The sequence below is a fragment of the Melopsittacus undulatus genome, chromosome 7 (assembly GCF_012275295.1).
Source record: "Melopsittacus undulatus isolate bMelUnd1 chromosome 7, bMelUnd1.mat.Z, whole genome shotgun sequence".
In the NCBI taxonomy this organism is placed as follows: domain Eukaryota; kingdom Metazoa; phylum Chordata; class Aves; order Psittaciformes; family Psittaculidae; genus Melopsittacus; species Melopsittacus undulatus.
Genome location: NC_047533.1, coordinates 25939747 through 25952915, shown reverse-complemented (window position 1 = coordinate 25952915; position 13169 = coordinate 25939747). Strand labels below are relative to the sequence as shown.

General features: G+C 38.2%; 1 protein-coding gene across 2 annotated transcripts in view; it reads left to right on the top strand.

The window, feature by feature from the left end:
* KCTD8 (potassium channel tetramerization domain containing 8) overlaps positions 1 to 13169 on the top strand; it is a 95040-nt gene that overhangs the window by 66984 nt on the left and 14887 nt on the right. The window contains exon 6 of one of the 2 annotated variants that reach the window (XM_034064911.1): positions 10970 to 10978. The exons of the other annotated variant lie outside the window; for it this stretch is intronic. Coding sequence (XP_033920802.1) covers positions 10970 to 10978 — 9 coding nt within the window. The remainder of the gene's footprint in view (positions 1 to 10969; positions 10979 to 13169) is intronic. 2 annotated transcript variants of the gene reach the window in all.

Here is a 13169-nt window from a genome sequence, read left to right as displayed (position 1 = left end):
AATTGTGAAGTTTCTTGGGATAAAAAATGTAATAACCTGTTAAGACCTTTCTGTATCTCCTGCGCTTTCCCATGTTGTGTACTAGAAATGGATACTAGATGTAGCCACATCCACAGGGCCTGTAAGCCTTGGCTGAGCGCAAGGGCTTGCTTATCTTCTACTTGGGCAGCCTCTGAACAGAAGTTGAGCAGGCTGTGGAGAACAGGATGTTTACTCTGGAGGGTGTTCTGTAAGTGTAATAAACATTCAACCTAGTGCTATTGTTGATGTAGCCTACACAGCAGAGAAAAGCTGAGGTAATCTTCACTGCCAAATTCAAAATATCAGGCTAGGCAAAGGGGGAGTGTGCAACCTCCTCTCACTGCAAAGCAGCTCTTTGGATTCTTAAAAATTTCAGTAAGTCACATTCTGGATGGCTTTGGCAGCTCTTGAGTCCCTTCTGGTTTTGCACAGGGTTCTATCTATAAGGATCTTGTGCAAAACTCTTCATAGAAAAAATGTAATTAGAGGTTATTTGTTAATTATAAGAAGTTGCTTTCATGATACTTTTAGGTGATTCTGATTCCAAGTGGGAAAAGTATTGCCTCCTTGTGCCTTTGCTGCTTAGTTCAGAGAATTTAAAGTTTCCTGCCAGTATGTATGGAAATCTAGCAACATGAGTAAAAGCAGTATTGCATGCTTTTCAATCCCTTAGTTTGGAATTAATTAAATCAAACTGCATAAATCTAATTAAGGAGCAGGAATTAATAAAAAAATCTATTAATAAGTATATCTTCATACTTACATGTTAGACACTTTCAAGTCTCCTGTGAATGTCTCTTGTGACCTCTGATATCAGGAGGTTCAAGAATATCCTCAAGTAGCAAACTTCTTTCATGTATAAATGTCTAGGATATATACTGGACACTACTCAGCTGCTTAGACCTTGTGAGATACATCTGGAGTGATGTCTCCTGTGGAGGACTCCCCAGTGCAAGAAAGACATGCACATATTGCAGCTTAGAGCATCTGTTATGTAGGAACAGGCAAAGAGAGCTGAGACTGTTTAATGTAGAAAAGTAAAGGCTCAAGGGGATTGTACCAATGAGTATGCGAGAGAGTAAAGATGGAACAAGATCCCTTTGGGCAGTACCCAGTGACAGGATAAGAGCAATGAGCACAAGCGGGAATACAGGGAATTCTGTTTAAAGATAATCCCTGGGCACCTTTTTACTCTGGGAATGGCTGAGCAATGGTACAATGCTGATTGCTGAGAGAGGTTGTGGAGTCTCCATCCTGGGAGACAGTAAAAACTTGAGTGGACATGGCACTGGGCAATCTGCTGGAGTTGACTTTGATTTGGGTGGGAATTTCGACTAGATGATCTCCACAAGGTCCCTTCCAACTTCATCAATCCTGTAAATTTACTTAACTCTTACTAAGGATTATGAAGATAACCTCTAACGGTTAGTTAGACAGCTCTGGATCATAGAGGTACACTTTACTTTCAGCCTCTATTTTTCATGGCCTTACTAGTTTTCCTTCCACTACCAGCAAATACTTCAGAAGTACTACTGAAGGTGATTTGGGGTGGTATACACTGTTCATTGTCTGAATACAGCCTCAGTTTCAGAAAACACCTAATAAGCTTTCTTTTGGGATAGTTTCTTTGATTATTAAAATACTCTATTTATGCATCAGCAGAAATGTCTGAGTGATTTTCAATAACCATGACCAAAGTGCTTCCTCAGATGAGTTAGTTTATCATAGAATCATAGAATAGTTAGGGTTGGAAAGGACCTCAAGATCATCTAGTTCCAACCCCCCTGCCATGGGCAAGGACACCTCACACTAAACCATATCACTCAAGGCTTCATCCAACATGGTCTTGAACACTGCCAGGGATGAAGCATTCACAACCTCTCTGGGCAACCCATTCCAGTACCTCACCACCCTCACAGTAAAGGATTTCTTCCTTATATCCAGTCTAAACCCATGCTGTTTAAGTTTCAACCCATTACCCTTTGTCCTGTCACTACAGTCCCTAATGAATAGTCCCTCACCAGAATCCCTGTAGGCCCCCTTCAGATACTGGAAGGCTGCTATGAGGTCTCCATGCAGCCTTCTCTTCTCCAGGCTGAACAGCGCCAACTTTCTCAGCCTGTCTTCATACGGGAGGTGCTCCAGTCCCCTGATCATCCATGTGGCCCTCCTCTGGACTTGTTCCAACAGTTCCATGACCTTTTTACGATGAGGACACCAGAACTGCACACAATACTCCAAGTGAGGTCTCACAAGAGCAGAGTAGAGGGGCAGGATCACCTCCTTCGACCTTGATCAGGTGTAATGGTGCTGTTTGATTTCATATTTTTCTTCTATGTAAACTTGAAACAAAATTTAGATGCCAAATTCTTCCTTATATAGTCCGTTCCCCCAGACAAATAATTTGTAATGATTGCTTTATCAAATTAATGTATAGGATGGTTTGCAAGCTTCAATTATATTTAATCCTTGTTCTGTAACTGTCAAGAAAAGTTCAGTGTAAGGTTTTTGTGAGAAACAAAGTCTGATTCAGGTGAGCATTTAATATCCTTTTATCCCTCAAAGTTCTAAACCAAATCTATTTCACAAAATGTGACAGCATTAGTAGAATTTAATAAAACACTTATGGAAACACATCACCCAACCTAAGCTACTGTACATAATCTTAAACTGAGCAAATATAAAGCACTCTATCACAGCAAGGTCAAATCAGCAAATTATTCTCTGCTGAGCTGGAATTAGATAATCAAACTAATTAAATTCTCAGGTTAATACCAAAAATATCCTGTCTTTAAGCGAGTCTAAGGAAGTGGGTGCATGTGTGGGTTGCAGATCCTAACTAAAGAATTTTTCCAGAGTTGTTTCACTGAATAATTTGAATAGGTGAGTGCTTTAATACTGCCAGAATGGTATACTTTAACATCTAAATTACATTCTTAAAGGTAATAATATTAAAATAAAAAAAATCACATGGAGTTCTAAACCTTTCCCATGTATTTATCCAGTAGGAAAAAAAAATCAAGTTTATCAGGAAACCTGTTGAGAAAAAGTTTATTAGACCTTATTTATCAGAAAGTGCCAGGTGACAAGCTCCAGTCTTCCCAAAACTGCATAATATGAAAGTAATCATTGAGTAAATTTTCCCCTTCTGTGTGGACTCACTAGTTGCTGACATAATAGTAATGCATATAAAACATAGTAACCATGCAGAGTTTGCATGAAAACACTTCCATTTCTGTAAACTGGAAATATAAAGGACGTCTCCAGATTATTAAAAACAAAATGAAGAAAAAAGAAGAAAAACGAAGAATGAGCTGCTCAAGGCGTAGTGGATCTTGAACAGTTTTCACTTCCATAGGGCAGATCTACACAGTGCAGTGGAGCGGATCTCCATGCAAGTGCTAATGAAGCTTGTCCAATGCCAGAAGCGATAGACTTGATGCATGTTAGTACTGCCCTGGTGCTCAGGTGTAGCACTCAAAATATGCCATAGATAATTCTCACTGTAATGTGTTAACTGTCAGTATCTTGGGTAATCTCAAACTGAAGCTTTGCCCAGAGCTAGTGGTTATTAGAATACTGACAGAGTTTTGTACATAAGCTAATAAAATAAATCCCTGCTACTGGCTGAAGCACAACTTTTGTTCTTAAAGTAGTGTGGACCACTGTGTTCTTAAAGTGGTGTATTCTTAAAGTAGTGTGACTTAGTGGATCCAGGTGTTTTGGGCTTCTGGATTTGAGGTATGGCATTCTCTATGTGAAGGAATGAAACACATCTGGAAAACCAGAGCATATGCTTTGTAAACCATGGGGTTAACAGTCCAGACCTATACTCAGTGAACAGGATACTCAATCCATGTGTATACTGAACTACTTTTCCTCAGTAAATATGGCTTCTCTTGAGAGGTTAGAGTTTTGCAGAAGAAATCACCCTGGTGTCCAACAAAGAGAGACATATGTTTGCAGGAAACATGAAGATCAGCTAATTATTTTTTTAAAAGAGTGCAAAATTTCTCTTCCTTAATGGGTTTTATACACACATCAAACACAATTATTCCAAAGGCACATATTCAACTTATTTTTGCAGCAGCTAAAGAAAGTTAATAGAAACTGCTTATTAACCTTCAATTTAAAATATTTTTGATACATTAAGGCAATCTGATACAGAGATACACAAATTGGAAGTTTACAGGTTTACAAATTAAAAGCTTATTTGCTGCTGCTATTCTCCATTTTTCCCATCTAATTGCTGTTCTATTTAGCATTTATACCACTGAGCTAGTTTCACAGAATATTAATATGCAGTTAAAAAGAGGTAAACTCAGGTAATAGTTAAATCTAAAACCACATGTAGAAATTTGCCTCTCAATTCCTCTCTGGTAATTTCACAGAGGGCAGATTAGTGCCAGAAGTTTAAAAGAATATAGAATTTTTCCATAAAGCCAAAAAACGCAGAAACTTCTCTTCAACCTCCCCCTCTCACCAGTCCCATTCTATTTGTAATGTGCAGACTCAATGCCCATCTCAGTGCTTAATGCAAACTGTCATAGCATCACTTTTGAATAAATGAAGACTATTGTGCTTTGCACATGACAAAGTGGGTCTGGCTTCTGGAAATGTCACTCTGTCATTTTCTCCTATCCCAGTTTCATCAGATGCTATGTAAATGGAGTAGAAATGGCAACTATTGTGATTAGTTTGGAAAAAAAAAATTGAATTAGAAAGTGTGTTTTCTTGAATCTTATTCCTATCATGCCTTATCTTCCACCAAATAGTAACATAAAACCTCCCCTTCTTTTGCTTCCATGTGCTGTGTTTCATTTGCCTTTAGTTTATTAAAATGTCATGTACACTTTTTCAGACATTTCTTTAATGAAAAGAGCTGTGGAAATATAAAATCTCATAATTGATCTCAACCTAAAAGTGTAATTTTAATTGAGACAGATGAACTATATTCTACTGACTTTTCATTCCTCAGAGTTTCTATAATACAGAAAATACTGCTTTTATTTTTTTCATAGTTCTATTCCCACTGCCTTCTTGGTTTTAATGTGTTCAAAGAATCAGAATGGTTGGGTTCGGAAATGACTTTAAGATCATCAAGTGCCAACCTCTCTGCCGTGAGCAGGGGTGCTTCACAGTAGACCATGTCGCCTAAGCCTCTGTCCTCCCTGGCCTTGAACACTGCAAGGGATGGAGCATTTACCACTTCCCTGGGCACCCTGTTCCAGTACCTCACCACCCTCACAGTAAAGAACTTCTTCCTTATATGCAATCTAAACTTCCCCTGTTTAAGTTTGAACCCATCACCCCTTGTCCTATCAGTACAGTCCCTAATGAAGAGTCCCTGTCCAGCACCCTTGTAGGCCCCCTTCAAATACTGGAAGGCTGCTATGAGGTCTCCATGCAGCCTTCTCTTCTCCAGGCTGAACAGCCCCAACTTTCTCAGCCTGTCTTCATATGGGAGGTGCTCCAGTCCCCTGATCATCCTCGTGGCCCTCCTCTGGACTTGTTCTAACAGTTCCATGTCCTTCTTATGTTGAGGACACCAGAACTGCACACAATACTCCAGGTGAGGTCTCTTGAGGTGCAGGATCACCTCCTTTGGCCTGCTGGTCATTCTTCTTTTGATGCAGCCTGAGTGAGTTGCACTTGCTGCTCTTCTGCCCTCATCCTGCAAATGTGGCTGCTGATTCATTTGCATTTAATTTTCCATTCATGCCCTCTGAACTACAGGTCTTAATCCAGTTGATACTGTGCACAGAAGCAGCTACATGGAGGTCTACTGAACACAGGATGAGTGTCCGCATGCTGCACACTAATCATAGAATCATAGAATAGTTAGGGTTGGAAAGGACCTTAAGATCATCTAGATCCAACCCCCCTGCCATGGGCAGGGACACCTCACACTAAACCATACTACCCAAGGCTTCGTCCAACCTGGCCTTGAAAAATCATCATCATTAATCATTATCATTAACCATTATCATAATCATTAATCATTATCAGTTTCCAGAATGGGGCTGTGCATAAGCAGCCTACTTTTCCAGTGTAGTGTTCCCATTCATTCAGATCTTTCTTAATGCTTTTTATGATATCAATAATGAGATCATAATTAAAGTCTGAGCAAATCAACAGTGCCTTTAGATTTTCACGTATAATCTCTTAACCTTTAACTAAAATTAGACATTGGTCTTTTTTTTCAAATCCTCTGTTTAATATGTCTATGCTGGTTCTTAATTTACCCAAAGATTAGCTTTGGTAAACCTATCCATGAGTGTTTCACAGCAGTCAGCTGATTTCCTTTTCAATTTCTCTTTTACATTATTTATTGCTTGCTGAGAGAGCCTAATTAAATCTAATTGACTGCTGGAATACATCTATTGGAATATTGACATTTTATCAGCAATTAGACTGTATTCCTTATATTATGGTGTTGGCTAGCTTTATCACTTTACCTCATAGGAGTAGGAAATGCTTCTTCTGTTTTTCAATGTATTTGTTTTTAATTAAGATGTTGAGGTGTTTTATTTGGAAAACAGAAGTTTTATATGTTAGAAGGTAAGTATACAGGGCATAACTGGAAGGCATAATCATCTTAAATATCCTTTTCTTCTCCACCTGTACTCTCTCTCTTCTCAAAATATATCCCTCAGTCTGGTCAGTTAAGCTCCTATATGCAAATCTGCTTTTAAGCTAGAATGTATTTCTTTTTTTCCAAACCATTTTGCAACAAGAAACTTGTCCTGGGTTCAGCAGTAGCAGTCATTTTTTTTTCTCCTTCTTAATAGCTGGTGAAGCGCTGTGGTTTTGACTTTTGGCCTGGGAACAGTGCTGATAACACTGATGTTTTTGGTTACTGCTCAAATGTTTAGTCTGGCCAAGGACTTTCTGAGTCTCATTCTCTGCCAGGGAGGAGGGGAAGCCAGGAGGAAGCAGAGATAGGACACCTGACCCAACCTAGCCAAAGAGGTATTCCATACCACAGCACGTCATGCCCAGTATACAAACTGGGGGCAGTTACCTGGAAGGGCTAATTCTCTGCTCAATTGGGCTAGGTATTGTTATCGGTCGGTGGGTGGTATTGTATTCTCTTCCCTTGTTATTTCTCTTATAATTATTATTATTGGTGGTAGCAGTAGTGATTTGTGTTATACCTTAGTTACTAAACTGTTCTTATCTCAGCCCATGAGAGTTACATTCTTTTCGCTTCTCCTTCCCATCCTGCTGGGAGCAGGGATGTGAAAGGGTGTGGCTAGGGGAGTAGACTGTGTGGTTCTGATTTATGGCCTGGGCTTAAACCACGACAAAACTTCTAATTGTTTCAACTGTAATATCTTGCTAAATTGTAATGCCCCCTTGCTTCATTAGGAGATAGAGCTGCAGAAATTACTGTCCCCTTATTTCTTAACTTGAGTGACTTGTACCAGTAGGTATCCTTAGATCAGAAGAGTGACTATGTGTCAAGCTACATCATTAAAGGCATGGGGGCTGTTGTGGACAGCATAGTCCAAAGCAAGGGCTGTGATACAACCAAGCAAGAAAGATATATAATTATGCAACACTGAAGTTGATTTTTAATAGATTTGGCTATTGGGCTGTGATTTGAGGCAGCAGAGGTGCCAGCACGCTTTTTTTCTTTACTGTTTCTGGGGGCAATGACCTCATCTAGAGGTGCAGAGAGAAGAAAGAGTTTAAGCTTTAGATCTGTCCACCTTCAGCAAGCCCTACCAGAGGATGTCTGTCTTTGCTACTTCTATATATCACTTGAATTCTGCCTCTGTTGATGATCACTTGTGTTGATGTATGCTGGTATCTGCCCTACAAATGTACTATAGACAAGAGACAAATTGCTTTGGCTTCCAGAGGAATTGGTAAGTCTAAGTTTCCCCCCTGGAATCATAGCACTTGTGGATAAATTTCGGGGTTTCAGGATGAATATGAACCTTTAGGGTTCCTCTCCCATGTACTGATATTTAAGGTCCAGTGTCAGTGAGTGCTGTATTCTATTCATTTGCTGCTGAGACCATAAAAGGAGCAAAATATGTTACATTTTGCCCCAGAACTGGACACAGTATACTTTTTTTTTTTTAAATAGAGTAACTGAAACCTAATGCAGATAAACTGGGGAAATGTGCAGTTTGCTAACATAACCTCAAAGAGTTACGTTACTGAATTACAAGAAACGTTTTCATATGTGTTTATGATTTTGCTTCATAACCTGCAGCACTAATGACACTGAATTACAATTATTTGGTCTTGTTCTAGACTTAGAGGTGGCTTTATGCAGACTGCAGTGATGATAGCAATTAAACTGTACATTAAAAATACCATAAGAACTTCATAGTTCTTATATAACAAAGTAGCCTGCTTCATAATGTATTATTATTCTTGTGATGGTTTAAAAACTTGTATCACAGATGCACTAGATGAAGTAGTAGCAGCAGCAGCAGAGATAACGGCATAAACATCATGCTCCACTGCCTGCCCTGTGCTAAAGAAATTAGAGTGTGTGAGGAAGAAACATAACATTGCGAATGCTGAGACTGACAGCCATGGAAGTGATGAAGTCTCATGAAATCAACAGTATGTAGGGTACATACTCACCAATTATGACGATAAGGTTTCACTAAAAGGTGGACCCACTATCATTACACGCAAACAGAGCTGTTTGTTAAAAAATTTCCAAAAGATCAAAAGCAGGATATATAGTTTTAAATAGATAATAAATGTTGGTTGAATCCAGCAGCTCTTCTAACACAGTCTTATACCATCTCCTACTGCTATGAAGTTTGAACTATGAACTATTTTTTCCATTCTGGTTTGGATTATTATACACATCTGGCTTCAAAGTATTTTGTAGCCCCTTCTTGTCAGGGATGGCACACTGTCTTGATCCCATACACTGTATGGGAATGTGGCTGATATCACCATGTCTGTAGCAACACACATGTAATATATGTGCTACTGCCAACTGCACAGCAAATTATCAGGATGACCAGCCAGATATGGTTTTTTGTTTGTTTTTCTAAGCAGAATACGGGATCTATAAAAATTATTTTGTGTATGAATTGTGAGATTCATTGTGAGGTGTGACAGAATGCATGTTGCATTTGCTTGTCCTTAAGCTGGTGCACTGTGCTTTTTGAGATAGGCTGAGTGAAGAGAGGAAAGATTGCTTCTTCTTGGTGCCCTCAACAGGTGTACAGAGGGTGGAAAGATCCACAAAGCTGCTGGGTGTGCAATTCCCAGAAAAAAGAAAAATAAAAATGGTAGCATAAGCAATTCAAGGAAAACTGGGTTGGTTTTGTTCTTTTCTCCTCTCACTTGCTAAAAGTCTTTAAGCCTTTAAGAAATATGTATAAGGAAATTATCTAGGCAGATCCACCCCAAAGCTGTAGTTTATTTGGGGGGCTCATCATAGATGTGGCTGGAAGACAACTCCTAGTTTACTGAATTTGTATTATCAAAAGCAACCACACATAATCGTGTTTAGAAACTTTCTTCTGAATTCATAATTGGTAAGATCAAGCTGGTTTTGTACCAACATTGTAATTTCTGTTTGCATAACTTTTTCTTCTTCTGAGCTTTCAAATTAAAAAAAAAAAAAAAGGAATAAAAAAAATCTAGAAGCATTTTCTTTAGTTTGAAATTGTTTTTCATAAGCATGGGAAGCCATAATTAACACAGTATCCAAGTCAGGTCAGGTCTTACCTTTGCCTTGTAGAGCAGTACAGTATTTCCTCCTGGGTATGCCTCACTTGTCATGTTCTTCAACTTTTTCTTCCATGATTGTATTACTTCGCTCAGAGGAACTGTGGTCAATTAGCACAGCAATTTTTTCCTCTCCTTTTGCTTCCACTCAGATGCTAAGAAATTCTTGATAATATGCCCAAGATGCTTTCTTTACCATTACATTTCATGCTGCTTCTATCACTTAGGACTTCAGCATCACTTCATTTCTCCAGTATATCCTGATCTTTGCTCTTCTAACATATTATTCATTAAAGATACACTCATAAAATGAGATGAGATGCACTTATTAAATGAGATTAATCTCAAGAATGATTCCTAACAATAAACACTTCTCACTTTTCTCTAGCTCAACAATTCAATTTTCAGTGCATCTTCACCTCCTATTTACTCAAGTCTGTAGCCACCTTTGTATTCTTGTATCAGTCTGCTTCTAGTCTGGCTTTTTGTTGATCACTGCTGCACAAGTTTCACAATACTCCTCAAATGAGTGAGAAGTTGTACTGATGTCTTAGCAAAATATTTATTGCTCAGAATTCATCTTTTCATGCAGCTGCGGATTCTATTCTTATCGAAGTATTTATGGCACACCCATCACCAAAGTCCAAGAAACCCATGGCAAGCAGAAAAAAAATGCTTATTTACACAAGGCCCATTCAGAGGACTGCTGTATTTAAGCACTGAACGTTTTTCTTTCACATATATAATTTTGCAAAGGACTTAAGGATTCTTCATACTTAAATGCCCAAAGAAAGTAAACAATTATTTATATTAATTCTTGTGTAAAGCAGTAGGAAAATTGAATTAAATCCTGGAATACCTCAAGTAGCTTTGTCTAATGCCTGTTTATACCAAGCCACACACATGAGGTCATACCCATTTTGTGACCACAGTTAAAAGAAGTTAATTCAAAGAACAATTTAATAATAGTGTGACCAGAAAATGAAAAGAGTTTAAATTTTTAGGTCTATCTTGTATATTTAAGCTCCATGACAAAACTGGTTAGGACCATTTTACAGCACAGAGGATAATGCTGCTACTATTTTATATACAGTCCCAACTGAGAAGCAGCTTTTCCCCCCCTTTACTTGGTGACATTTCTTTTTGGTTATTAAAAATAGAAAAGGACAGCTGCATACTTAGATGTGCATTAACTTCATAAATTGTTAATCCTGAAAAGACATGCTGCTCTCAGAAGGGGGTAGTTTAATGCTGCACACTGTCATTCAGTGACTATCACTGTTTCTTACATCTGAAATCATGGACATCAGGTAATATTTGCTTCTCTATAAATTGAGCCCATTCTCAGGGTGTCCCTTGATGCAAGCAAGAGTTTCATTTATTTCTGAAAAAAAGCTCAAATGAAAGCAATAGACTTTACTGAAATGGTTGTCTAGCTCATGTCCCTGAGCAGAGAAGTGTGGAAAGCAGGTTTGCAGCACTTCTGGAAGGTGAGCACCAATGCTTCTCCTTAGAGAATGTTAGCTCCCAGCTGTTCTGTGAGAGGGTTCTCAGCTTCGGTGACCCTGTCCTGACACCTAGGCTGGGCAAGCACTGGGGCATCCATCCGTGTATCCAACACACCAGGCAGAATGCCTGGCTGTGCTGCACTCACAGTCAGAAGTGGACATCTTTGCAAGAAGCAGGCACCTATTTGCCTACATAGATGCTTCAAAGCAGGGATGGACAGGCAACATCAATTTCTTTTTGCCCAGGTAATGTTGATGGATTTCATTCCATGTTACTTTTATTAGCTTTGTCTCTGATCAGCTACTGCATATACTACCATTTCCAAATCTTTTTCACTCATTCAGTTCCTAACCATAAGCTTTGGCTTTTATTTTCATTTAAATGAAATGCTGAAAGTGATCAGTGAAGTCTTTATCAAAGAAATATAATGGAGAGAAAACCTTGACATTTTTAATTTGTCACATGACAGGAGAGTAGCAAATATCTCTGAGCAGTGTTTCAGTTAGGGGAAAACTTAAAGCCACATCAAAAAAAAAAGAGGATTTAGGCATATATGGTGGAACTTAGACCCCTAAGTCCAAAATGTCATCCTAAGAAAGCTTCACTATGGGAACACTTGCAATCTCCAGCAAAGTTTCCCACTTTCCAGGCTTTTAGCTTTTCATGTGTATATGCCTGGACTGCCTACTGAGGTTCTGTAAGGCAGAAGACAATTAATCATCTAAAAGTGATGAATCCTTTCTTATCAGCTATGTTTTAAAAAACATATCTAACTAGAGAAATTATTAAAAAAAATAACTGCAAGGGCAACACAATGGTTCCAATACAGAATATAATCCTAACAGTGTTGTTTGATGGTCAGTGTGAAAACTTTTCCTAGTTTTTGGAAACTGAGAATTTTTAGAAGGTGCTAAGAAAGAAAAGGAACTGAGAACATGCAGGTCCAGCTGTAAGGATGCTGGGTATAGGAGCATGTCTCTTGCACTTCTTCAGGTTAATGTATAAGAATAAGAGAGATGAGCTCACTCAACTTACTATATTTTGTTGTGAGCATGGTGAAAGACCAGAGCAGCTCTATCAACATTGCTGATGTGAAGCAGTGTAACTCTGTTCAGAATATGAGCCACAGTGTCAGAAATGTATCCATATGAATGTGCCAGGATTGAAATTCTTATTACTGAGCACAACAATAGCAGTAGGAAGAAAAAGAGATGATGATTGAAAAATAATTGCCTGCCTCAATCTGCTGAGGGAAAAAGTGGCATTTTTTTAATGTTATATGGATATATTATATAATGTCTTGCCATTAGTAGAAATGTATTTCTATATCTGTATTTTTTGTACGGTATCTGCATTATCCATAAATACTGTGCAATCCAGAGATACTCTTATTCTGATTTCCTTACCATACATGTTAAAATTATTCTTGTTCTTTGTCCCTTTCTCCCTTTCATTCTTCCATATAAAAATATTAAATAGGTTCTGACAAATATGATAAAAGTGATCTGTGGAACTGTAGGTTCAGTTGTGCCACAGACACAGGGCGATGAAAAATGTGGAGGACATACAACACTGGTTATGTTCAGGAAAATATGCTGAAATACTTTTTCATTTAAAAACTGTGGGTTTTATCTAAAGCTAAAATATTTTAAGCACATGGGTTTAATTTTTTTTCCTAGAAAAAGTAATTTTAAGAGAAAAACAGGTGATTTCCAAAATCATTGGAAGATAATTTAGTAGCTTTATTATTTTTTTCTTTAATTATAAGAGTAAGTAGAAACTTCCTTTACATTATTTTCCCAATTTTCTTTACATTATTTTATAAAAATACAACGAGCATCCTACTTGCTGAAATGGAAAATCTTGTCTCTTAAAACAAGAGACAAAAGTCAAAACCCACCCTGAGAAGGGGAAAAAGCAATTCT